Below are 24,644 nucleotides of genomic sequence, written 5' to 3' on the forward strand. Positions count from 1 at the left end.
CTCACCTGAAATTTGACAAAATGTTTGGCTATTAGTTCAAAGCCCCATAATACAACTATTACAGTATCCAAATTTATGATATATCAGTGGATTATCCTGATGTGATACAAGGAGGATTCTGTAAATTACAGCCTCAGCTGTACCAGTGTCAAGCATAACAGAATAATGAATTGGACTAAAGAGTGTTTTTCCCTAGTGAAGTAGGAAGATGAAGCAGGAATACTCTACTTCTAAATTATATACCCCAAGCAATGGCGGAAATTAACTAAGTAATGTATAGATTAGATCCACTGGTACTTTACATGAGTATTTTAATCTCTGATACTCTGATACTACTACTCCTGAGTTGAATATTTTACTTTTTACTATATTACTTTTATCTGACAGCTTCTGTTATTGGTTATTTTAGGAATTTAGATTTTGCACACAAAACATATAAATGTGCAATTAGAGCTGACTAATTGATTGACAGAATATCAACTGGCAACTAGTTCTGTGGTATTTGAATCATTTTTCCATTCATATTTAAATGTATTATTAATATTTTGCACTTATTGGTTGGATGAAATGAAAATTGTGAAGGTGTCATAATGTAAGTATTTTCAGAACTTTTAGAAACCAAACAGAGAAAATAATTAAATGGCCAATAAATGGCCTATAGAGCAGTCAGAATCATACTGAATGAGAACATAAGGAGATTATATATATGTAAATCTCCACATTGTTACTTAAGTCTCAAGAAGGCAGCTTGTTTCTGATCACATTCTTGTTTTCTGTGTGAACACTGCCAGCCTTGTCTACCTCCTATATTAGCATGTGAGCCATATTTAGATAATCATACTAGTGAATTAGCATATTTTAACACGTGTATTTAAAGTCACAGTTCCCCATTTCCTTACCTTTCAGGTGGCCGGTATCTATTAGAAATTAGTCGGCAGAGACTTGAAACTGACTTAGGAGAACTAATCTGTCACAGTGATCATCTGCATTTATTGTTTCATCAGTGGAGCTGAAGTTGTTACCAGTAATGTAAAGATGATCTATGTGTGTATATTCTAAAGCGAGACTGAACATTTTAACTTGGTGGAGCTCTACATCTCACAGCAATACCATTTACTGAGTGTGGCTGAAAGCACACACTATATGTTATCGACCACACTTATTTCTTCTTCAACTTATTATTCTTACGCCGTTTTTTTGGCTCGCATTTCCTCTCAGAGTTTTTGTCGCACACACACAAAACGGGTATCAAAACGCGCGACTCGGCCGGGATCGTGTGCTGTGACTTTTCTAAGAGTTACGGCAAACGGTTTTGCCATAAATCTCCAAAAACCACGGCAAAACAATGAATGGGTGTGTATTGCGAGAATGTTCGAGAGCTAGAGTGTGTGATGCCATCGCTAGAGTTGAGAGGAGAGACAACGATGAGTGAAAAAATAAAACGTATTTGACTACCGTGGCCTCAAATGCCCCACTACAGACACAATTTATAGCTAGAAACGTAGGAAAATTTGTCGTCTCACTCACATTCGCCTGCTAAAGCTGTCAGATATATAGTTTTGGCGGGAGACGCAAAGATGCGGCAACAACACCCATCGACAGCCTCATAGACTGCCATGTTAAAAAGGCGGGAAATTTTCTGGAGGAAAGCAGAAGTAACGTTTCTCTGAATTGCTCTCAAGGGCACATCTCTTCACTTTATCAACACAAAATGCCTATGTAGACGTTCAGGAAGGGCTCAGCCTGCTCAAAGTTAAGCCGGTTTAATGATTGGAAATACGGTTTGGCCAGAAATCCTTCCGTTCGAGGGATGGTCTCAGCATTTTCTCTCTCTCTGTGTCAGCATTCCCAACTTACCAGCTCTGAGAAACTTATTTGTTAAAAATGTTTTTGTTGTTTATTTTTTAGATGCCTGTCTTAGGTCTTGCAAATAAAAACCTTAAGAAGCAATTCCTGTTTGTGGTCTGCATTGTGGGTTCACTGTTCTGCCAAAGCTCAAGAGGATGGACCAATACAGTGCTGTGATGTCGTGGCTGGTGGAATTTAGTCGTTACAGTCATGTTGAAACCATGTCCTTTCTTTAGTGAGAGTTTTTCATAAAGGGGCTTTTAGTGTAACCAGATCAACAGTGATGGTGCTTTACTTGGTTATGGTACAGCAGGTCAGAATTGTGTGATATGTTTGACTTCTATGAGTGTTCTATGGCATTCAGATGAAACCTGTACTTTCACCTCAGTAGTTCTAATGTAGATACCAGCCTTTGCTTGGATGTAGTGTATACGATTCACATTTCATTCTGTATTGATAAGTTGGAAGACAAAACGGAATAGCTAAATCACTTCCGTGTTACCACGGAAAGTACAACAACGAACTGCACTGAAAAAACTGATTTAAACTTCATTTATGTTGTTTCGTAATCCAGCCAACTGACACCTGCATTCTGGTTACATCCTGCATGAAAATAGCAGAGTGCCACATTTCCAGAGGCTGAGCTTATAGTTGAGTTGACTGAACTGACTGAAAAAGGACAGAGGGTGTCACTCCCTGTACAGATTGTAAAGCCCTCCGAGGCAAATGTATTTTGTGACTTTGGGCTATACAAATAAAAATTGATTTGATTTGAACTTTAAGGTAAGTGTAAAGTTTGCCAAGTAGGTGGTTAGATTAGATATTGCTGTTTTTTCAGTTTTCATAATGTTGTAGGCTATGTGGTTTTTCCGTGTTCTGGCTCGAAACACCAGCCAACAGGACGGCTAGAAATAAGACGGTGCCAGCTTGTTGGGATGCTAGTTTCTAGTTTTCATAACTTTGAGTCTTTTTGTTGAATTTGAATAACACTTGCCCATAAGCAAGTGGCTTTATTCAAGGCCTTGCAAGTTAAGTGGATACAAAACAGATGATTCTAGTGTAATTTGAAGTTAACATTAGTAGTAAAACCACACTCCTGACCATGAAACTGAATATTAAAATCTTGTTCAATTGCAAATGTCTCTTGTAACATATTCTTCTGTAGTAGGAAAAAAAGAAAAGAAAATATCTCATTTCATATTTTTGTAGGACAGCAACATTGAGTCCTGAAGAGAAGTTGTGATAAGAGGCCTCACTCTCTACCTTGTTGAAAACAAGAGTTGATCAAGGACTACCAGGTAAAGAAAATATAACTTTTCAAAGCCCTGTCAATATGAGACAAATTTGTGCAAAAATAGCTGTTTTCTGATGATAATGTGACATAAGATTTTTTAGTAGATTTTTAATAATGTGTCTATGTAGAAATTAATGGTGATTTGATTAGATTCATTTAGTTGTATCAAAATGCCTTACACGTGAAGGACACAAAGTACAATCGAGGATAAAAAAAACACTAGGTGCTGTAGGCCCACTGACTGCTGGATTGAGGAACACCATTTGGCAGGCATTGGGCTTACAGCCGGGTTGACGGAGGAGACCTTTGGTTTTCCAGGGCAAGGGGCTGCTGGACAACCCATGGTATTGTAGGCCCACTGACTGCTGGATCGACAAAATAATTACGGAGAATGGGACTGCCGGACAACCAAAGGTACTAGAGCCCCACTGACTGCCAGATCGACATAGGGGACAGGGGCCACCGGACAACCACAGGTTATAGAAAAAAAACAAAACAAGCAAAATTAGTAAAACATATCCACGTTCAACTCTGAAATGAGAGAAATTTAAACAGAAACAGAGCTTCTGACCCTATCTCTAGGATTAAACTCATTTCAGCCGCTTGTATCTGCCACGTCATTCTTTCAGTCACTAAGTGTGGGGTTGGAACGTAGATGGACTGGAAAATCGAGAGCCTCGCCTTCTGGCTTAGTTCCCTCTGCAGTACTGCAGATGCCGCTCCCTTGCTTGGGGCAGTAAGTTAATTACACAGACTTATTTTTGACAATCAATAACTTATGTCTGGTCCAACAACCTAAACTAATAAGAGAAACACAACAAACAGAATTAGTAAGACATATCCACGTTCAACTCTGAAATGAGAGAAATTTAAACAGAATTTGGTTAATGTTGTCAAACAATATCTGGGGTTTGACTTGAGAACCTAACCACATAGAGAAAAATATAAAAACAACAAATTTAGCAAGGTACTCCAGTTGGACATCCCCGGAACACGTCCAAAGGGAGGCGCCTGGGAGCAAGTTACTGGCCCAAGTGAGGAAGTTCAAGTATCTCCCCCTCAGCTGACTCCTTTCAACGCAAAGGAGCAGCGGCTCTACCCTGAACTCCAGCCAGATGGCCGAGCTTCTGACCCTATCTCTAAGGCTGAGCCCGGCCACGCAGCGGAGAAAACTCATTTTGGCCGCTTGTATCTGCCACGTCATTCTTTCGGTCTCTAAGTGTGGGGTTGGAATGTAGATGGACTGGAAAATCGAGAGCCTCGCCTTCTGGCTTAGCTCCATCTTCCCCACCACGGTCCGGCACAACGTCCGCAGTGCTGCAGATGCCGCACCAAACCGCCGATCCATCTCACGCGCCATTTTCCCCCCACTCGTGAATAAGGCCCCGAGATACTTGAACTCCCTCGCTTGGGGCAGTAAGTCGCTCCCATACCGGAGAGAGCATTCCACCGTTAATTATACAGACTTATTGTTGACAATCAATAACTTACGTCTGGTCCAACAACCTAAACTAATAAAGAGAAACACAACAAGCAGAATTAGTAAGACATATCCACGTTCAACTCTGAAATGAGAGAAATTTAAACAGAATTTGGTTAATGTTGTCAAACAATATCTGAGGTTTGACTCGAGAACCTAACCACATGGAGAAAAACATAAAAACAAGGGAAAAAATTTGGAAAATTTGTCGTCTCACTCACATTTGCCTGCTAAAGCCGTCAGATATATAGTTTTGGCGGGAGACGCACTATGAATTAAATACAATGCTAATTGCTAACATGCTAATGTTAATGCTAATTAGCATTAGCCACTAAGAATTAAAGACATGCTAATGTTAACATGCTAATGTTAATTGCTAGTGCGTCAGCGCATCAGCGATAACACGCTAATGCTAACATGCTAATGTTAACATGCAAACGTTAATTGTTAGCGCATCAGCATTAACATGCTAATGCTAACATGCTAATGTTAATTGCTAGCGCATCAGCGCTAACATGCTAATGTTAAAACGCTAATGCTAACATGCTAATGTTAATTGGTAGCACGTAAGCGCTAGCTGCTCCTGTGTCTAAATAAACATGTTAAAAATGACTATTTGAGGTGTGCGGGAATTTTCTAGTTTTAATATATATTTACAGAAATGGGTCAAGGTTAGTTGCCAAGAATATTTGTTAAATGTTTAGGAACAATTACATCAAAGTCAATACCTTAAATCTAGTTGTTGTACCTGAACATTGGCATGCAGTTCAAATAATGTGGATCCAGTGTAGAGTTATGTCTGATTGTTTGCTAGCCAGTTTCTCCATTGGAAATAAAAAGCACATTTTTTGACTATAATATGGTGGGAAGCCTTTCAACTCTGGGCAATTTTGTGTTTTGTAAACTGAATTTATCAAAAACACAAGATTACAATCCGCCATTGCTTCCAAATTGACATTCTTATGCATTTTTTTAAACTCCAAAAACACAATTTTGTCGTGAGGAATTAAGGCTGTTATTAATTTGAAAAGAAAATATATATCCTGACAAAAAGATTTGATGAGAAACATATTACAAGAACAGGAGAGATGGTGTGAGTGGTGTCTGTATGGACTGCTGCAGCTGTGTCCAGTTAGTGGTGACTGTCTGTTTACTGGGGAAGTAAATGAACAAGGTCCTCGTCACTACAAGCTACACAGTCTTGTAGAGACCACAAAGTAGCACCACACATTGGGAAAGAAACCACAGCTTCCACATGTTTTTTTGCTGTGTTACACTTAAACTTGAACTTGTGGTGTTTTGAAATCAGTCTTTCAGCTCCACCCATCTCTCCCTCTTGGTGTTCCTATCTTCTCCCTCTACGCACAGAGTAGAAAGCTACTGGGAATCTTAGTTTGAGTGGAAGCCTGCACTGTTGTTCTTTTTGCATGAATAACCTCGGCCATAGGAGTTTCATTAATCCACTCTTTTCACATGTTGAGGCACACATGGGCCTGGGAAGCTGGATGTTTGACAGAGAGGCAGTGAAAGAATTTAAGGAAACCGGCTTTTTATTTTATTTATTTAAAATTCAAACACAGCGGGAGGAGATTTTTGAGTTTCGGTTTTCTTTCATGATGCTTGGACAAGATTAGGAAAACAATGTATTCGGTTAGATAACAAATGAACTGTAGAATCCTTTTAAAATAGATGTATAGTCAAGAATTGTGTTTATTATGATTTACACATTAATTGTATTTAATAGATCAGATCTAATAATTGCACAATTCATCTTACATAGTAGTCACGCTAAATTAAGTTTTGTGGGTCTCGCGCTTTAACTTAAAATGGTGAACTGTTCCTTTAACAGATGCAGAGTTGACACATGAATAACTTCCAGCTCACTGAGCAGCTCCTCATGGTTCAGTTCTGACCTAACTGACACAGATGGAGTTCATTTTAAGGACTTCAACAGATCGACACTTCTCAGTCAGGGTTTACTGCTCAGCCGTTTAAATTGTTACACAGCACACTCAACTACCTAAATCTGTGTATTTCATGATGACAGTCTGGAGGAGCAGCATCTCTGTCACTTTGTTTTTTCTCGTAGTGTCTTCATTCCTCATCAGTCCATGTCAGTCAGGCTGTCGGGAAACAGGTCTGTGTTGCACCGGCAGGGACCCATCATGCTTCAGCAGAGGATGGAGGTCAGACCGGTCCTATGGCACCTGCTACTGCGACCAAGCATGTGTGTCCACTCTGGACTGCTGTTATGACTACGAGACAGCCTGCCCCGGTAGGTTTGTATTGACAAGAAAACTTTTCTTTGTCACACATTATTTACAAAACATGGCGAAATTTTTACATGCATTAATATGTTTTACTGCATAACCACCAGATATATGTTTTTGTTACCTTAGAATGAGCCTTTTATATGTACAGATGCTACGGGTCCTCTTCCACAGTGTTCGCCATGTTGCCCCACCATGTTTCTACAGTAGCCCAGAATGTACAAAATAAACACTAGCTCTTGTTAGGGCCTGTTTCAGGGCCACTGAAGTTCCTCCTTCACAATTGAAATTGGAGGCTAAGGCATGTTTAAGCACTGCAATACTGGGAAATGCTCACAGTTAGATCATGTTTAAAGGAGACCACAGCTTTGATCTCCATTGAGAACCACCAAACACAGTAAGGCATGAAATGCGGTGATCTAGTTTCCTGTTCCTACATTGTCACTGAAATATTCTGAATATAAATAAATATTCCTGAAATCAGTGTTTAGCGTCTGAATCTGCAGACATATGACATCTATTATCCGATTTCTATGATGCTGGTTTTGTTTTTTTCCTCAGCTCTCTGTGCTTTGTCTCTTTCCCCTCAGCGGTGTCCTGTGTGGTGAGTGAGTGGACAGAGTGGTCGGGCTGTGCTGAGGCTTGCAGGGCCACAATCCGCAGGCGGAGCAGGACCATCCTGAGGGAGCCGCTCAATGCAGGAAAACCTTGTCCCCATCTGGAGGAGCATGCCGGCTGTGCAGAGTACCGGTCTCAGCAAGGGCACTGTCACAACTCACTTGGTGGGTCACATCCACCTGGATCCTTCCCCGTGTCCATGTGATCATCACATTGTTCTCTAACATTCTTTAAAAATCAGTAATTACTGTTATTACTTGTGCTCCAGCATTGTTCACCAGCATTGGTTATTGTTATTCCATCATACCGATTTATACAATTGTAGTGATGGAGATAGTGATGCATAGGGTCTTAAGACAAACTGTAGTAGTATATATTCAATAAGATTGATGACACTGCCTCCAGACATATCTGATGAAGCCTGAGAGCGAAACTGTTTCTCCCAGCATGCCAGGCTTTTCCTTCAAAATGTAAAATAAATCAAACTAGATGTAATCTCAACAGTGCGGATTGACTTCACTTCCTTAATTTGAAAACGACACACCAGAGAATCCTACGTTCATGAACATTTTCCCAGTACATGTTCATTTGAAATGTATGAGGAGCTATGTAACAACATATGTTCCCATGTAATGTTCTTATCACGGATGCTCTTTCTGCAGTCCCAGCGCTTATTATCACGGGTGGCTATGGCAACGCCAGAAAGAAAAGAGACATCCCTGACGGCAGTGACATTATAGGGTAACCCATCTCCAGAAAAATGTGCAATTACGCTCTTTGTGCATTTGATATTTCCTCATACATCTGATAAATCTTCCATTTGTAATCAGCCTGCGTGTGTGTGTGTTTGTGTGAAATAGGTATTGTGTCCAGTTTCAGTTGACCTCTCTGACAAAAGGATGCCAGCAGAGTACAGACCCACACACCCAGTGGATGCAGTACCTGACGGAGGGGCACCGTGTGTGTGTTGAGTGTCAGCCGCCAGCTCTTGCTGCCGGACAGATGCACTGTTCTGGAGATGGAGAGGAAAATGCAGCAGACAGGTAAGATGACAAATTCAAGCTTGCGTTGTTAAGGAAAGGGTTTATTCAACCATGAAATTAGTTTGAAGTTAATTTTTGCTCATATTTGAAGAAACTCAGTGTTGAACATAACTTCACTACACTATAAAGGTGACCTTTCTGTCTCACCTGATATATGGTAAAGTCATTACAGCTCTTTTATTGTATTTAAAACACACCATTTGTCTCTCACGATTAATAATAGATGACAATATTTACACAAAAAATTACTATTATAATGTCACAGATTGGTTTAAATGATTTGAATGTTTCTTTACATATACAATGTATTTATTTGTCTGGTGTATTATGTTATAGGGTAGCTCATTAGGATTAGGATGTAGACTAGTCACTTACCATAAAATGTAAATGACACAAGTATTAGTATTTTCTGTAACTGCATTATAAAGAAAAAGAATATTGACCTTATTATTTATTTTTATTTTTTTTAACTGATCAGCTGATCTTTGTTGTTGTAGCCTTCTCTTAAAGGTGACTGTGAAGTTTTCTTTTAAACAACCAAAGTTATGTTTGCTTTCAGTGTTATTCACCAAAATGCATTATGCAAATGCATTTTTACTTGCAAAGAATTCTTCCTCTTCTTCTGCCTTTGTTGGTGCATTGCTGCATATCTTATATCTGTATATCAGTAGAATAGTGTGACACCACTGGTAGGACTGTGTATCACACCACTGGTGTGCTGCATGTACAACCCAGTACGCATGCACAAGATAAACAAAACAGGGACCCACTCATTGAAAAACTGTTCCATAGCACTACTAGAGGTCAACAACTCCACAAGGAGCTTTAATCCCAAGACACATGTTTTTGAGTGGGGTTATATCAAATGAAACAGGAGTATGTCTGCAGATATACAGGTACATCTGTACAACATAGTATAGACCGAAGAACCTGGCCTTGTACCTGATATGTGGATCAGTTGTGCAGAACAGTCACACTTCCAGGGTTTGTTGTTTATCCCAGAGCACTAATCTACACCCTGTCTTAGGTCTGAAAGGTAGCAATGAGACCTACCACTAGATGGCTACATTGTTCATCACTTGCAATCAAAGAGTAATCTTATGACCACAAACTCTTTACCTCCGTCTGTCTTCCCTGCAGAAGACAGTCTCTCCAGTGGCAGGCGGTGGGAAACCCTCGATGCAGGGGTGTGTGGAGGCGTGTGGGAAGGCTGGAGGCCTGCTCCTGCCCAACAGCCCACAGCTTCCTCTTCATCTAAACATCCTCCTTCCTTCTGTACATATTTACTCAGATGCGTGTGTAAAGACCAATCTGCCAGTATAATTATAAACCGGCCACAGTAATTACAAACACTGGTTGCTAAACCTGCTCTATTAAAGAGTAATTTTTATTTATAATGACCAAATTTAATCTTCTTCATATTAGAGCAAGCTACATGTAGGTCTTGTTTTAATAAGGGTAAATGCGTGCCAATGAAAAGTCCTGTTCCTTAGTCAGAACACAATCAATACTGTCCTTACTGCACAACACAAACTTTAATATCACATATTCCTGTTTGCATGAAAATGGCAAATCAACAAACAAATTAACAAAGAAATAAAAGTCAGCAAATCCTAAATAAAATGTAAAGTGATCTGATTTATTTCATTTTTAGTCATCCAAGGGAAATGTTGCTTTTCTTAAGAAATAGAAATATCTTGGGACATTGAGACACTTTTCTTTTTTTTACATGACAAGTACTGGCTCTGTGTAAATCACAACCAGTCACAACGCCAAAGTTACAACATGCACTGAACAATAGAACATTTATACAGAAACAACAGCATAGAAAGTCAACAAGTAAAAATTATTATTATTATTTTGTTTTTTTACAAAACAGACAGCCTCGGGACCTACAAACAACATTGTATAAGAGCTGGCTAATGTCGTTCAAATATCTTCTTTTTTTTTTCAATTCCCTGGAAACAGTGTACTTTACAAAGACTGATGGCTTAGGCAAGGTTGGGGTCAATTCCACTGAGAGCTTAAAACATAGAAAAAATATAGTTTATGCTTTAAATTTGTACTAGGTTTTAATTGGTCTCATGCTCTAATACTGGTTGTCATGTGTGATGTGTGTTTTACTCCATCAAGGCATCTTGAATCGACCCCAACCCTGTAATACAGTGTTAGATTCAAAGTATGTGAAACTGGGCTACTTGCTAAAGCAGTGGTTCTCACTGGGTCTTGGAAATTACCACATGTCCTTGAAAAGGGTCCTGTGGGGTTCTAACAAAAAATGAAAAAAACGACTTGAACCTCTTTACAGATAAATTTAGCAGATAGCATAACCCCCAAATTCTAGTTTAAGTTTTCTAAAACTAAATGCATTTACTGTACAGTGGGGAGTCCCATTATGGAAAAGTTTGAGGAAACTGTGCTCTTCATCTTAAGTTGTATCAATAAATGATAAATAAAAGAAGTCACTTGAGTGTGTTTTCTTCATGAAGCATGATGGTTTAGTCCTTTGGGGGGATCTCAGTGAAATGAAAAGTTCTTTTATAGTATTAAATTTCATTAATTTAAATGGCTCCCTTGGAGATTGAGGGGAGTAAAGTGCCCAAATAAAAAACAAAAACAAGGATGACTTGTAAAAACAAATTAATATATTTATATATATATATTTGTATTATTGTGGTATCATGTCACAGTATCACAGTCTAAGTATCAAATCACAACACCATGCTTGATGTTTCTTTGAACTACTTTGTCTAAGGTTAAGAGTGTCATAAGGATTTCAATACTTGGGTGAGAGTGTGTGTATGCACATCGGTGTGCCTTTGTGTAATATTTGCCCATAATAAATCTCAGTTCTCTACAATAGTGCTTGCTGCCTATTTATGGAATATTGATTGTCATCATTGTTGAGAGATATTTCAGTGATAAATGGTCCCTGACTACCATAATATAGAAAATCTAAATGATGGGACAGAAGCTCCCATGATGCTTCATGAGAGGTTGCGTGTGCTGAATGCCCTTTATCTTAGTATTGAAAATTTAAACTTAATGATCCAGTTTTTGAAATTATGTAATACACTCAGAAATATATGTCATGAGTGAAATTTGTTTCTTCGTAACTTAAGAAAAACATTCTGAAATCTCCATGGATATGGGAACAGGGTAAAGATGTTGAAATGTTTGGCATACATTGGCCTTGACTTTTCAAAAGATAAATATGCAGTGAAAAGTTCATCAGGAACTAACATCTGACTGGTAGTCTATGTACCAAATGTTGAGAGTGATGTAGTTTAAACAAGAAATAAATAAATAAAATGTAATGGCACAAGCTTGTTTTTCATATTTTCATGGTGTAGTTGAATCTGTGCCGCTTCCACCTCATAATGTGATATGAAGATTATACAGGTTTATTGGGGAAATAATTAACTAATGTACTAATATAACAAAAGAAGCAGCTATTATTCACCAGGGCCCCTCTGGAAAATGATCTGCAGCCAAATGTTATGCAATAGGACATTTTGTCAAATCATTTGGGAACATCTCTTTGCAGATGATACTTAGGTTTATATTTTAAGAGTATTTAAGTATGAGCATTTTAAACTTCTGCAGATGACGCAATGATTGGAAATTTCACTTCCACAGCTGTACAATGCATGTATAATTGCTGCATAAAATGAATTTGACACCAGCTCAAACCATCCATCCTTGCCTAATTATAAGATGTGTGTTAAATAAGATTCAGAAAATGCTCCTCCCATCCCTCTCGTCAGTGCTGTAAATGAAGCGGCGCTTCAGAGATTAAACGTGTGCTAAAATAATCTTAATTTTTCACGTGATTAGATCTCTCTCGGTACTACAATCGGCTGCATGTTAGAATTAGAGCTGCAGATACCATATGGTCAAAACAAGAGCAGGATTCCCCCGAGATGCATACATTCATATCGGAAACAGTTCATTCTTTTCCATTAAGCAGCAGCCACACTGCTCTTTACAGCAGTTGTACACGCATGCAGACACACACGGTTCCCTCTGCCTCTCACAGTCATTGATATTCCTTTCACACCTCTGCTCCTCCCACTATGGGAGAGCAATATAAAATGGTTCAACTGTGATTAAAACAGGAAATGAAATCAGGGTTTGTGATTAGTCTTTCAACCACAACATTTTATGTTCTATCCAACACCTACATTTATAACAACCTCTTTTATTTGCATCTTTCACCAATATTTGTGTCAGGAGGCTTGTACAGTTTGGTTCAGAATTTGTTTATTTGGCAGTGAGGTTCTTCTCCACGCATCTCATTATCATTCGAGAAAGTTGTGATGACGTCAGACATACCTGCGCTTGGATTTTTTAAAGCCATTACAAAACTGTTTTATCTTCACATTTTAAATTAGATTTCAAAGGGCTGAGTGAGGAACAGTGAACGGTAGCTTATTACCTCTTTGTAATGAAACTTACATGTTACATAAGACTGTTTCTCTCAGCTGTGTGGTAATATAAAGAGATAATAGTGAATGCATTGTGTAGGAATCGTATTTATCGGATGCTACATAGATTTTAGACAGAAACATAACAATGTACAAGGTCCTTACATAATGTTGCTTTTAAATCTGCACAGTGAAGAGTGGTTCTGCTAACACGTGACAGCTGTGCATACCTGTCACTTTATGGGTACATGCCTTTGTGTGTTTTTCTTGTAGATGTGTTGAACATACATTGCATGCAACCAAATCTTCTCGCCCCAATAAACAAACTGTTGCTGAGCTGCTGCTAGCCTTTGAGGACACCTGCTGTCACCATGGAAACTAAGTGTATGTTTCTATCCTGAAGATTGTCTTCCATACCTGCATATACCTTTAATGTGTGCGTGTGTGTGTGCTCATGCATGGGTTTTATCAGGTTGGGCATTTACAACTGAAATGGTAGAGTTAACCTGACTTTGTATATTCAATGCTATTACAGTTTGATGATTTAAGTAACAAAGCAGAGATGGAAAACTCCACTGCTTTCAGTATCAAATACATGCATATTCCATTATCTGAGAGTGTGAGCTTTTTGGCTGTTTTCATGTTGGTCAAAGGAAGGCCAATGCATGCTGAACATCTGTTACTGAAATCTAAACTTTATTTCAGTAATTGTGAAAAAAGCAAAAAAACAAACAAAAAAAACTATATTAGAGGATTTTTATATATTAAATTTCTAAAAGCATCTCATGTCTTTGTATGTTGACTGGTTGGGTGCATGCACGCTTCATAAATGTCTGTTTTATGCAACAAGCTTATTATTTCTGGCTGTTGTGTTAGCCCATATCAAAAGATTCTTGGTCCACTACCATCCGTTAAAAATGATACTGAGGTGCTAAGACAATATTCACTGGTCAACATCTGGAAGTATCACCCATTCTCACCATGACATAATAACATAGGGGATAGCAAAATACTGTTCAATAAAGAGCGCTCGTTGTAATGGATGATGGGCTGGAGCCTCTGATAACTGCAGCCTCTGTGACAAGACATTGAACCTTTTACATGATTACTCTTCACATATGATTATGACACAGCAGACTAGCAAACCACATATTTCTATAAGGAACTTTCTCTTATCTATATAAAAATAAATCAGGTAGGACAATCTCAAGAGTGTGTATACATGAATTTACATTAAATCAACATTCACACAACATTCACACTCACACACATGCACACACGCACACACACACACACACACACACACTTATATGCAGACATGCACATCCCTACAAATGTAAATGACTAAGGCCAGTTTTGGGAATGGAGGGCACAAGTAAGTAGCTTATAGGCTTCTAGGTCCTCTCCTGTATCTCCAAGACTACAAAATGAACTGGGACTCAGTAATGAGATAGTGGGCAGCTGGGTTTTTTTTTCTCCTGGACAATATGGAGATAACCCTCTGCTGCAAAAAGCTTCATTCAGTTGGGTTACACCAGGTATAACCTATTTTTCCATGACTCTGCTTCCACAGGGATATCTGAACAGACCAGTTGGCTACCTGGGAGTGCTCTTTTGTTTTGTGAGTGTTTAATACCATTAATAGGAATGAGCTGAAGGAGGGGCAGTGACATTCTCCATTTTAGAAGTGTTTTTCTCCCAGAGTATTCACCATACGTGTTCTCGCTGAGCTCGATGCCCAATGGCATGCTCAGGTAATTTGTAATTTGAAATGTTTCAGTGAGACATTTTGTCTCTCCCTCTTTTTTTTGTCTCTGGCTTATATAGTGTTTTAAGTCCGTCTTGTATCTCCATCAGAAACACTCTGGCCAAAGCTTCCCATTTATGTCGATTCCACCTCAGAGGCTTTTATCCAAAGTATTTTGACGGCCCCTTTCAACCTTTGGTCTACGTGCCATGTCAGGTCCTATGTGATTCTCATGAGCTACTCCGCGAATTCCTTCAATGGGGAACAGACAGTTCTGGCCCAGCATTTTTTGGGCTGCTTCTAAATGGTTGGTGCCTTTCTGGTAATTGATATTGATGCTGCATTTTGGGCTTGAACCAGCCAAAAGACGCTCTGAGGGACTGGTATCAGAGATGTCGCGGAGGTGCTCATCATCATCTGTATCTGCGTCAATGTATTTGCTAATGGAGGAATCATGAAAGGTGAATACAGTTGCCGCCAGGGCCGTGCTCTCTGGGGACTTTGGAGGGGTTCTGCTGCTGGCAGTAGTGTAGATAGAAACTTCAGGGCTTAACAGAGAGTGATCTGACAGAACTGAGCTGTCTGAGAGTGGGGAGGGGCCTGACTCCCCATCGCTGCGACAGCTTCCTTTTGGGGTAAGGCTTTTTGAGGAGTTGCCAGGAAAGAAGAATTTTCGTGCATTCTCTGAGTATGAGGGCCTTGTAACAGACACAGGAGTCAACATGGGCTCACGCTCCCCAGTGGTTTGCTGGCCTGTTTTTTTACTGCCACGTTGGGACAAAGCTATAGCTGGACTGTGGGAGAACCGGTTGCTTTCCTGAACACCAAGGTCCAATGCTGGACTATGGGAGAAGCGTGGATTCTCCTGGAAGTCTGTAGCACAACTGATGTAGCTGTCAATGCTGGACAAGCTTTTCATGTCCCCTACTCCTTCTCTTGTTCCCAGCACAGGTGGTCCATGATCTTGGATGGCCCCAAGCTCTATCTCGTCCCTCTGTTTGCCAACTTTGGAGGCCCTGTCTTTAGCATTGAGGTTTGGCTGGGATTGTGTCTTGGCCATCTGGTTGTACATCTCCTCTAGCTTCTGAACATTTAGCCTCTGGGGACTGGTGACTCTGGCCTTATTAGGAGAGCCTAACTCTTGGGCGTTGAACGAACGATTTGAGCTTGTTTCCGACGCAGCCCTCTTGGGAGTCCATTTCCAACGGCTCGGTGAGAGGTGGTTGTCATGAGGCCTCTCACTCTTCTCTATTACCACATCCATCAGTTCTGCGCTACGAGCAAATGCCTCTTTCAAGTTCATGGAGACAATACTACCATTTCTTTTTGCCCTTTCTAGGGCCTCTCTTCGTTTAAGTGCTTTTTCTTGCCTCTTCTGCTCCTTGTAGAATTCAGAGAAGTTATTTACAATAATGGGAATAGGTAGGGCAATCACCAGTACTCCAGCTATGCAGCATAACCCCCCCACTATCTTTCCCAGCAGAGTTTTTGGGTAGATATCACCATAGCCTACTGTTGTCATAGTAATAGTAGCCCACCAGAAAGAAGCTGGAATGCTTTTAAACTTTGTATCCTCCTCATCCTTCTCAGCAAAAAACACCAGACTGGAAAAGATCATGATGCCCATGGCCAGGAAAAGAATGAGCAGGCCTAGCTCATTGTAACTTCTCCTAAGAGTGAAGCCCAAAGACTGAAGACCTGTGGAGTGACGAGCCAACTTCAGAATACGCAGGATACGCATGATCCGAAAAATCTGAACCACGCGGCGGACGTTCTGAAATTGCAGTACACTTTTGTTGGATTCTGTCAGAAAGATGGTAACGTAGTAGGGCAAGATGGCCAACAGGTCAATAACATTCAAAGGACCCTTAAAGAACTTCCACTTGTTGGGAGATGAAAGGAAGCGAAGCAAGTACTCCATGGTAAACCAGGCAATACATACAGCTTCCACATGGGCCAGTTGTGGGTTGTCCGAGGACTGGCCAAACTCATCTGTGTCCTGTAGCTCTGGAAGGGTGTTCAGAGACAAGGCAATGGTGGATAGCACAATGAAGAGGATTGAGATGATGGCCAGGATCTGAAAGACAAATTTATAAAAAAAAAGAAGAAACAATATGAGTAGGGATTAAAGGGTCAAGGAATTACATATACCAGCTAAAATCAGATAGACATACTTAAGAATAACATTCCTAATTCTGTTTAGACAATTACACTCTACACAAAATGCAATGAATGCACATCCAGTGTATTTAAAATGGGCTTTGATTACATTATGAAAGTGCTGACTCTAAGTGATTTCCAATAACCTTACAGTCTAAGCAAACCTCCAGTGAATTCCCGACTGAAGTGTGTGATTGGCTGGGAACTAATGGATTGGATTGACTTGGACCACTTATTTATTCATGACTCACTTATCAGGCTTATCCACATGAGTGAATATACTTGAGTGCAAAATAATGTTTAGCATCTAATAAACAAAAGCAAAAGCATCACAGAATGCAGTATGCATCTTCAGTTATTACATATTTAATAAACTGTAAAGATTTAAGGAATGTTTTCATATGAAAAAAAAAAGGATCAAGACCTGATGATGGTACGAGATGAAAAATCATAATACCACCAAAGCTATTACAATTCATCATCATCATCTTGAGGGGGACATAAATGTTTCTAACAAATAATGGTGTCCCTAAACTCAGGGGATAACTAAAGTCATTTTAATTACTTTTGGGGACCGTGAATGCATGTACAAACTTTCATGGCAATCTATCAAATAATTATTGAGATATTTGGACCAAAAGTGGTGAACATGAGTAAAAAAAAAGATTTAGAATGAATACACTAGCTTGCATAAAAAAACCCTCAAAATAAGTATGGTCAAAGAGGAGCTAGATGATGAATGAAAGTAGGTCATGAACTGTATGAAGACAGAAAGAGCCCTTGAACGTGCTCTTGACCATTGAAATTTGCATGAAGTTTCTCAGATAATCAGACAAGTCTAATATTTTGTACATGTAGTATCCGCCAAATTAGTGATATGGTAAACGCTAGATCAAATAGCAAGTTCAAAAAGCTTCAAGGCTTCCGTCTGTGATCATAGAACTATGGTTATAAAACACTACCCTTGAGCTATTTCATCCAGTTTTCTCTCTATATTTAGAGGGAAGAGGCCTATCACTGTCTGTCACTTGCACCCTTGCTGTGACACCACTATGGCATAAAAATGAACATGCAATAGTCACAAAGGAGCACAATGTCCCCAGAATCCACAAGATGATGCCTGATTCACATTACACAGTACAGAGAACTGGGAAATCTGTCAGAACCCAGAACATCCTGAGACACACACACACCACTCACACTCCGCCACCATGCTAACAAACAAGTACGTGGTGGTAGACTGCATCTCTTTTAGCACCTTATGACAGCTCTCTTTTCAACCAGCATTCATAGTGTAAACAAATATCACTGCCTTTGGTGTATATTATTCTCGCATCTTGAGTTTGTTTGATCTGAATAAATGACTACACCTATATGCCGCAGTGAAAAACACCAGAGGAAATGTTCAACTGTTATCCAGCCTGATATCCTGTCAACCTCATGTACTTATTCAGGAAAAATATACTAGTAACAGTATACAGATTTTATGTTCATAGCTTAATCTACTTAATCTTTGCATCCATAAATTCCCAGACTTCACAAATTGACATAAATGTTTCTCTTGACTTAGAGCCTCCGCCCTGGAATTTTTTATACCATTTGTTACAACATATCTTTGTGATCAATCGTTTTCGAGGATGCTGGACATAAAAACTAAGAAAAGGAACAGACTTTGCTGTGAAAATGACATGAGACTGGCACTTGCCAAGGTGAAGCCACGCATATCTGAACTGGTCTCTCAAAGGCAACAGCAGAAGTGAGTTCATGCACTGTGTTGGTTTTGTTATTCGAACAAGGTGATGTTAATGCACGGTTCATTTTGTGCACCAGTAAAAAAAATCATATTTTATTTTTTACTAAAGAAGGGTTCGGTGAATGAGCATATGAAACTGGTGGGGTTCGGTACCTCCAACAAGGTTAAGAACCACTGACTTAGAGGCATATTAACAATATAAACATGAAAATATTCTGCCTTTGTCCGCTCATGTTTTGACATATCAGGCACTGAGATTACAGCTGACGCCCAGAGAAAGGTGAAGAGACTTTAAATGTTGCTCCTGAAAAACTCACAAGTACACACAAGTACTTATAAGTGATTCATTGCCTGCATCCCTTTTAAATCCCTGAGCTCATCCCCATGCCTGTTATCTAAAGAATGTCTGCTAGGAAAAGAAAAGTCCACTCTGCTCGCTCTGTTAATGCTTATAATCTGAGCGTTATCTCCTGTCACTCGCAGTCTGTGTTAGAGCCTATGGAGAAGGTACTGGAGCTTGATACTACTCAATGTTACTAGTTAACAAATCATTTTTAATTAAGAAACTCATAATCTTGACCCTATGTTGACTCAAACCTGACTTGACAATATCACTGGTACAGCAGCCCTTAGTCAGCTTCTCCTTGTTTAAATTTGCATTTCAGTGTCTTTTGCTGTCTTGAAATGCTTCTCTTGCATCCTTATATTAGTTAATTATATTAGTTAATCCAACTTTTTTTTTCTTATAATCATCACTTTGCTGAACTTGTATTCTTATATCCCCTGGGTGTGCCAGCTTTATTGCCTCCTGCAGTTTTAATATGTATCACATCATAACCCTAAAGACCCTACCTCTAGAGAATTCTCTGCTCTGTTAGATACTTTTGGTCTCTCCCAGCAGGGCCTACTCATAACAAGGGACCTGATTATCTCTGAAGGCAATGGCACTAAATCTCAAACATGGCAAAATGACCTCACCAGAACCTTAAGCAAGAAAGCAGAGTGCAGTTATAAATAATATAGGTAACATAAGGTACAGTAAGGCAAGATAAAAAAAATTGAAATACTAAAAAACAACCCAATACAGTGAAGGGGAAAACATTCATCCAACCTCATTACTAAAAACGAGAGATTCAGTTGGATTGACTCTAAAATGTAATGGTTCTTCCATAATAAAATCACTCAGTCAAATCCAATGTATCAAGCACCAACCAAAGCCCTGCTGTCTAGGATCTCACCCATCTCACAAACGCAACAGTCTTGAAGATGAAATCATTTCGTGAACTCCATGAACTTTTGACATTGTCCCCACTTATTTACTCATAGAGTTACTCAGTTCCTATTCTGTTCCTCAAACAATATCCTGAAAAACCTGACCTGATCTGACCTGACCCTAAAATACTCTCTAATTACATTATTATTAATTACTCTTCCTCCAAGGTCCTAGAAAAAGCCACCCTCTCCCAATCAGAGATCATCTGATTAGTGGGCAATCCGCTCTACCACTTGAGCCACAACATTATGGACTAAGTATGAAGACAGCTCACAGCGCAGAATCAACCCTTTTGAAAAAAAAGTTCAGTGCCATCTTGGACACAGTAGATCATGTCATCCTCATCAACCATCAGCATGGGCAGGGATTGGTTCTCATTCGATCTTGCCAATAGAAAAATCATCATTCCTCTTTCCCTCCCACCAAGAGTCCCACAAGGTTCCATCCCCAGCCTCATCCTTTTTTTCTTTCTACTTTCCCCCACTTTGGTAGAATCATACTAAAATACAACATCTCTTACCACCACTATACCAATGACGTCCATCTGTCCATCAGACCTAACCTGATTTAGAGACTGCCTCAAAAGCTGGATGGCCTTCAATTTCCTGCAGCTCAATAATGACAAATCAGAGGCTGTGATCTCTGAGCTCCATGAAACTATTCACCAGTAATCTAGCCCACCTGTCCCCTTATCTCAAGGCCCCTACTACCAACCTTGGTTTTTATCTTTGACTACCTAAATAAATGTTGATAAACAGGTAAATGTAATTATCAAGTCCAGATTCTTTCAGTTTCTATCCATAGCCAAAATAAACCATTCCTCTCATCTCAATTGAGGAAAAAGTCATCCCTGCCTTCATATCCTTAATTTGACTACCGCAACTCCCTCTACTCATTTCCACACGCAACCTGTTCTACTGCTCGGCTGCTGACTTGAACCAGGAAAAGCCCACATCACTCCAGTTATGGCTGCACTGCTCTGTTTCCCAGTACTGCATCAATTTTAAGATCTCTCTGTTTGTTTTTAAAGCTATTATTAGCCTGGCACTACCCTAAATATCTGACCTCCTCCTCCACTCCACCTCTAATTCTTTCTGCTCCCTAGTGGTCGCCTAGTTATCCCACGTTCCAAATAAAAAACTCAGCGGTGATCGTGCCTTTGCAGTTATGGCCCCCCAAAATTCATCCCTTTCCCTAAGCACATTTAAAACTCAACTCAAAACCTACCTTAATATTTGCATCTGTCTGACTTTTATCCTCCGGTTTGTTTCATATAGTCTTTCTACATGTTATATCAGTGTTTTACCCCTTATGTTACATCCACAGACCTGGTAAGACTTCTTATTGGAACAGTTTCCATGTGTATAACTCATGAAGAAACAGTCTGGTTCAGGAGATATAGTCTCCTTTATTTTCTGTAATATCATTTGGGTACATGGACCTTTTAATTTGCGGTTCTGTACACACTGGGGGATTTATTAAGCTTCCTATGTCTAAAAATAGTTTTTTTTATAGGGGTTTATTCAATTACTTATATAAAATATCCATTTTGGACATTGGCTATGCCAGTCAGCATCCATTGATAATCAGCTTTCCTCAAACTTGGGGGCGTATGGCACATATTCAGCTTTTCTGCCTTTATATTAAGTGCTCAGCTATAAGAAAAGATGATTCACAGAGGGAGCATAATCAACAAGTATAAATTGTGTATAATCATCATAAACTTACATGTGCTCTAAAATTCTGCCTTACATTCTTTTCAATGCAAAGTATTACACAACAAAGCATTACATATTTCTATTACTGACTAGACAGGCTCAAATTTAACAGTGCATCCATAATCCATGCTGAAGTGGGAGGCTTCGCTGACTATAGAGCTGTACAAGGACAGGATTACTTCATGAATTACAGCTTGAATTTGTTATATTAACCCTTAATGACTCCAAGAAATCCTGACACAGAACCAACAGCACAACTTGAGGATGAGTAGGAGGTTGTAGCTGGAACACAGAGCCTGTTTTGGTTATAGCCCACACAAATGAGGTTATATGTTGAAATAAATCAGAGAATATTTCAATATTTTCTTAAAAAATTGGTGCAGCATAGACCATGCAGAAGACACATTCACAGAGTTCAGAGTATTAAATTAATTATTTCAGTGTGATTTTATGTAAACCATAAAACAATACAAAATAAACACTGCCCCCTCCCTCTTTTTTGTTATGCTTCATGAAAACCTCATCATGAACTGGATCTACTGGTTAAACAGTCACTTGTATAAACAAACCAAAGGCCAGTGTAGAGCACATGATGCAGGGTATCCCTATATGTATATCACCCAAAGGAAACTAAAGCACAACAGCAGAAATAGGGCATTAACGGTTGTTAGGAGGTGATTGACAGCACGAGCCTTGACAACGGCGTAATAATTCAGAGTCGATTCCCAAGAGTAAAAGACAGTGATGGCTAAAGAGGCAACCTTATCTACGACCAATCAGAGCAGGAGGACACTGTTGCCATAGCTCCATGGCAGACATGAATAATGACCCTATCTGTTTATTTTCTTCCCTCTTTGTTCCTCTCCTCCTGCCCTGGAGAAAATCTATTTGAATCAACACTTGAGGAGCAGAGAGGTGCTGGGACCGGAGAGTGAAGGTGAAGCTGAGAAGTGCCGCCAGGAACGGAAAATTATGATGTTGTTAAAGAGGACACAAAAAGGTGTATTGCTTGTGTGAGGTTGTACCTATCTTTGTAAAAGAAACAAAAGGGTTAAAGTTCACTCATTGAGTAGCAGACACAATAGAATTGTAATGAGTCGGAAAAAAGGACGGAGATATGCTGCTAATAAATGTGAAAACTTGAAGCCATGGGAAAGAGCACGACAAAAAAAAAGGGCAGAGGAAATAGGCGAAGCTATTAAAAGGTCGCTAATGAAGGTGCTGTGTAACAATATGGTTATGAGGTCAAGTTCCACTAGGTAACCCTGTGTATCTCCCACTGGCCTATGTCTCTGTTGCCTCTACACATCATGCACTCTCTCTCCCACTGCCTTGCTTGCCTTTATCTCTGTCTATAATGAGTTGTTTAATGTCACAGGGCGCTAATTTCATCAAACTATTGCACTATAAAATCTGAGATAAACCTTTCACTGCAAATAAAGGAGACAGCAAACAAACCCATGTCTAGGAAAAGGTTCAATAGACCTCCAGACATGATTGTAATGGCATCAACACAATTACAGGCTATTAATAGACTCTCACTGGACCCAGATACATACATAACAAAAAAGATGATAATAGCGACCACACCCTAAATTATGCCCTTTATGTCTTACAAGTTGGGTATGATGTATATTTTACTATTGCAACGAGATTATATGGACACAAAAAAATAAGAGTGACTCTCAGTGAATGCTCCTTGGTGGCCTATTAAAGGGGGAAAAAAAGATGAAGGGAGAGAGATATTTATATCTAGAGGAGAGGAAAAGACAACATGTGAGTTAGAGATGAAGAGAGAGGGAGAGCAGATTGACAGGAAATCCCTCTGTGACTCTAAACAAAGCCAGATCACACTGGTTTGTCTCTCATGGCACATCATCATGTGGATCAGCAGACACAATAGTCCCCCCATACCCCCATCTTCTAGGACAAGGTGACACCAGCCTCATTAGCCCGTTTGAAAAGATATCCGGGACACAATTGGTGTGAATGACGCCCTTAAAAAACATTCACGGTCCTGTGACATTCTCCTCTGAGTCACATATGGGAGATAAATTATCTTATATATAGAAGGAGGAATAAATTCAGTCATTGCACGGAGACTCATACACTATACATACACCAAAACAATTTCAGCTCTCCAGAGACAAGTACACTTGCAGCTAAGGGAGAAGTAAAACTCATTCATTAACAATTATTCCTGGGCACTTACTGTTACTGTAGCAGTGCTTGCTTTGTTCTGTCACCAGCTCTCGTTAAGATGCATTGGCCTGGTTTCATGTTGGCTGTGTCCCAGCAGCTGTGATTAATTTTCTTTGTGCTACATTGGTTTTGTCAAGGTCGGGTCCATTCATCTGTCTACCCAACACCCGTCAAACAAGGAGAGAACCTTGAACTTTGTGCTCTTTTACATGGACTTTAAAAAATGAGCAACATTACGAACCATTAAATTGCAGATGTGACTGTACTGTACGGAAATTAGTAGTCACTGAAGCATTAGCTGATAAAAAAAACAAAAACAAAAAAACCTGTGGACAGTAAAAAGACCTTTTAAAACAACACTGGCATATTATCACCAGAGCAAAAAGTTACCTATTGGTTCATTTTTAATCATACAGTAATTGTGGCCACATTACAAATATAAGTCTAATATTGTGCCTGGATCATGGTCTTGACCAAATCCTAAGGAAGATATGTTGGCTCTTTAGCTGCTGAATGCACTATGGTGAACTATATTCACCAGCGAGTCGTCAACTTTGTTTGTGAATAGTTTAGTAGCATACAGTGAAGTTTCTTTTTAAGAAAATTAAAATGCTTCCTGTGGCTTGATCTGTCACATTAGGCAGTGAATTATTTCATGGCTGTGTAACTTTCACACTAAGAAAGCCATTAGTAATCTATGGCTATGGTACAATAAAAATCAATTTAGCAGTAACAGACGTACAGAAGAATCATAAAGTAAGTAAACAGGCTCATTTCAAATTACTCGTCTTTCAAAAGTCACCAAGCTTTA

At 39.4% G+C, this 24,644-nt stretch overlaps 2 protein-coding genes across 3 annotated transcripts in view; one reads left to right on the forward strand and one right to left on the reverse strand.

Annotated features, from left to right (window-relative positions):
- Positions 1–6,164: 6,164 nt before the first annotated feature.
- On the forward strand, positions 6,165–10,070 carry si:dkey-7k24.5 (somatomedin-B and thrombospondin type-1 domain-containing protein). Its single transcript, XM_019263123.2, has 5 exons — positions 6,165–6,897; positions 7,483–7,674; positions 8,173–8,251; positions 8,371–8,553; positions 9,694–10,070. Exons 1-5 carry the CDS (start codon positions 6,660–6,662, stop codon positions 9,809–9,811), a joined length of 810 nt encoding a protein of 269 aa, XP_019118668.1. The 5' UTR covers positions 6,165–6,659; the 3' UTR covers positions 9,812–10,070.
- Positions 10,071–10,171: 101 nt separating this feature from the next.
- kcnb1 (potassium voltage-gated channel, Shab-related subfamily, member 1) overlaps positions 10,172–24,644 on the reverse strand; it is a 33,082-nt gene continuing 18,609 nt past the window's right edge. For both annotated transcript variants that reach the window (XM_010732816.3, XM_019263050.2), the window contains exon 3: positions 10,172–16,804. In XM_010732816.3, the coding sequence (XP_010731118.2) occupies positions 14,879–16,804 (1,926 nt within the window). In that variant the 3' untranslated portion in view covers positions 10,172–14,878. The remainder of the gene's footprint in view (positions 16,805–24,644) is intronic.

This window comes from Larimichthys crocea, chromosome VI (assembly GCF_000972845.2).
Source record: "Larimichthys crocea isolate SSNF chromosome VI, L_crocea_2.0, whole genome shotgun sequence".
Taxonomy (NCBI): Eukaryota; Metazoa; Chordata; class Actinopteri; family Sciaenidae; genus Larimichthys; species Larimichthys crocea.

What these genes read in the sequence shown, in the direction of transcription:
- si:dkey-7k24.5 (XM_019263123.2), top strand. Translation starts at nt 6,660, where the DNA reads ATGATGACAGTCTGGAGGAGCAGCATCTCTGTCACTTTGTTTTTTCTC. An exon ending in GACGGCAGTGACATTATAGG is followed by an intron (nt 8,252 to 8,370) that starts GTAACCCATCTC and finishes TGTGTGAAATAG; the next exon opens with GTATTGTGTCCAGTTTCAGT. An exon ending in GAGGAAAATGCAGCAGACAG is followed by an intron (nt 8,554 to 9,693) that starts GTAAGATGACAA and finishes TCTTCCCTGCAG; the next exon opens with AAGACAGTCTCTCCAGTGGC.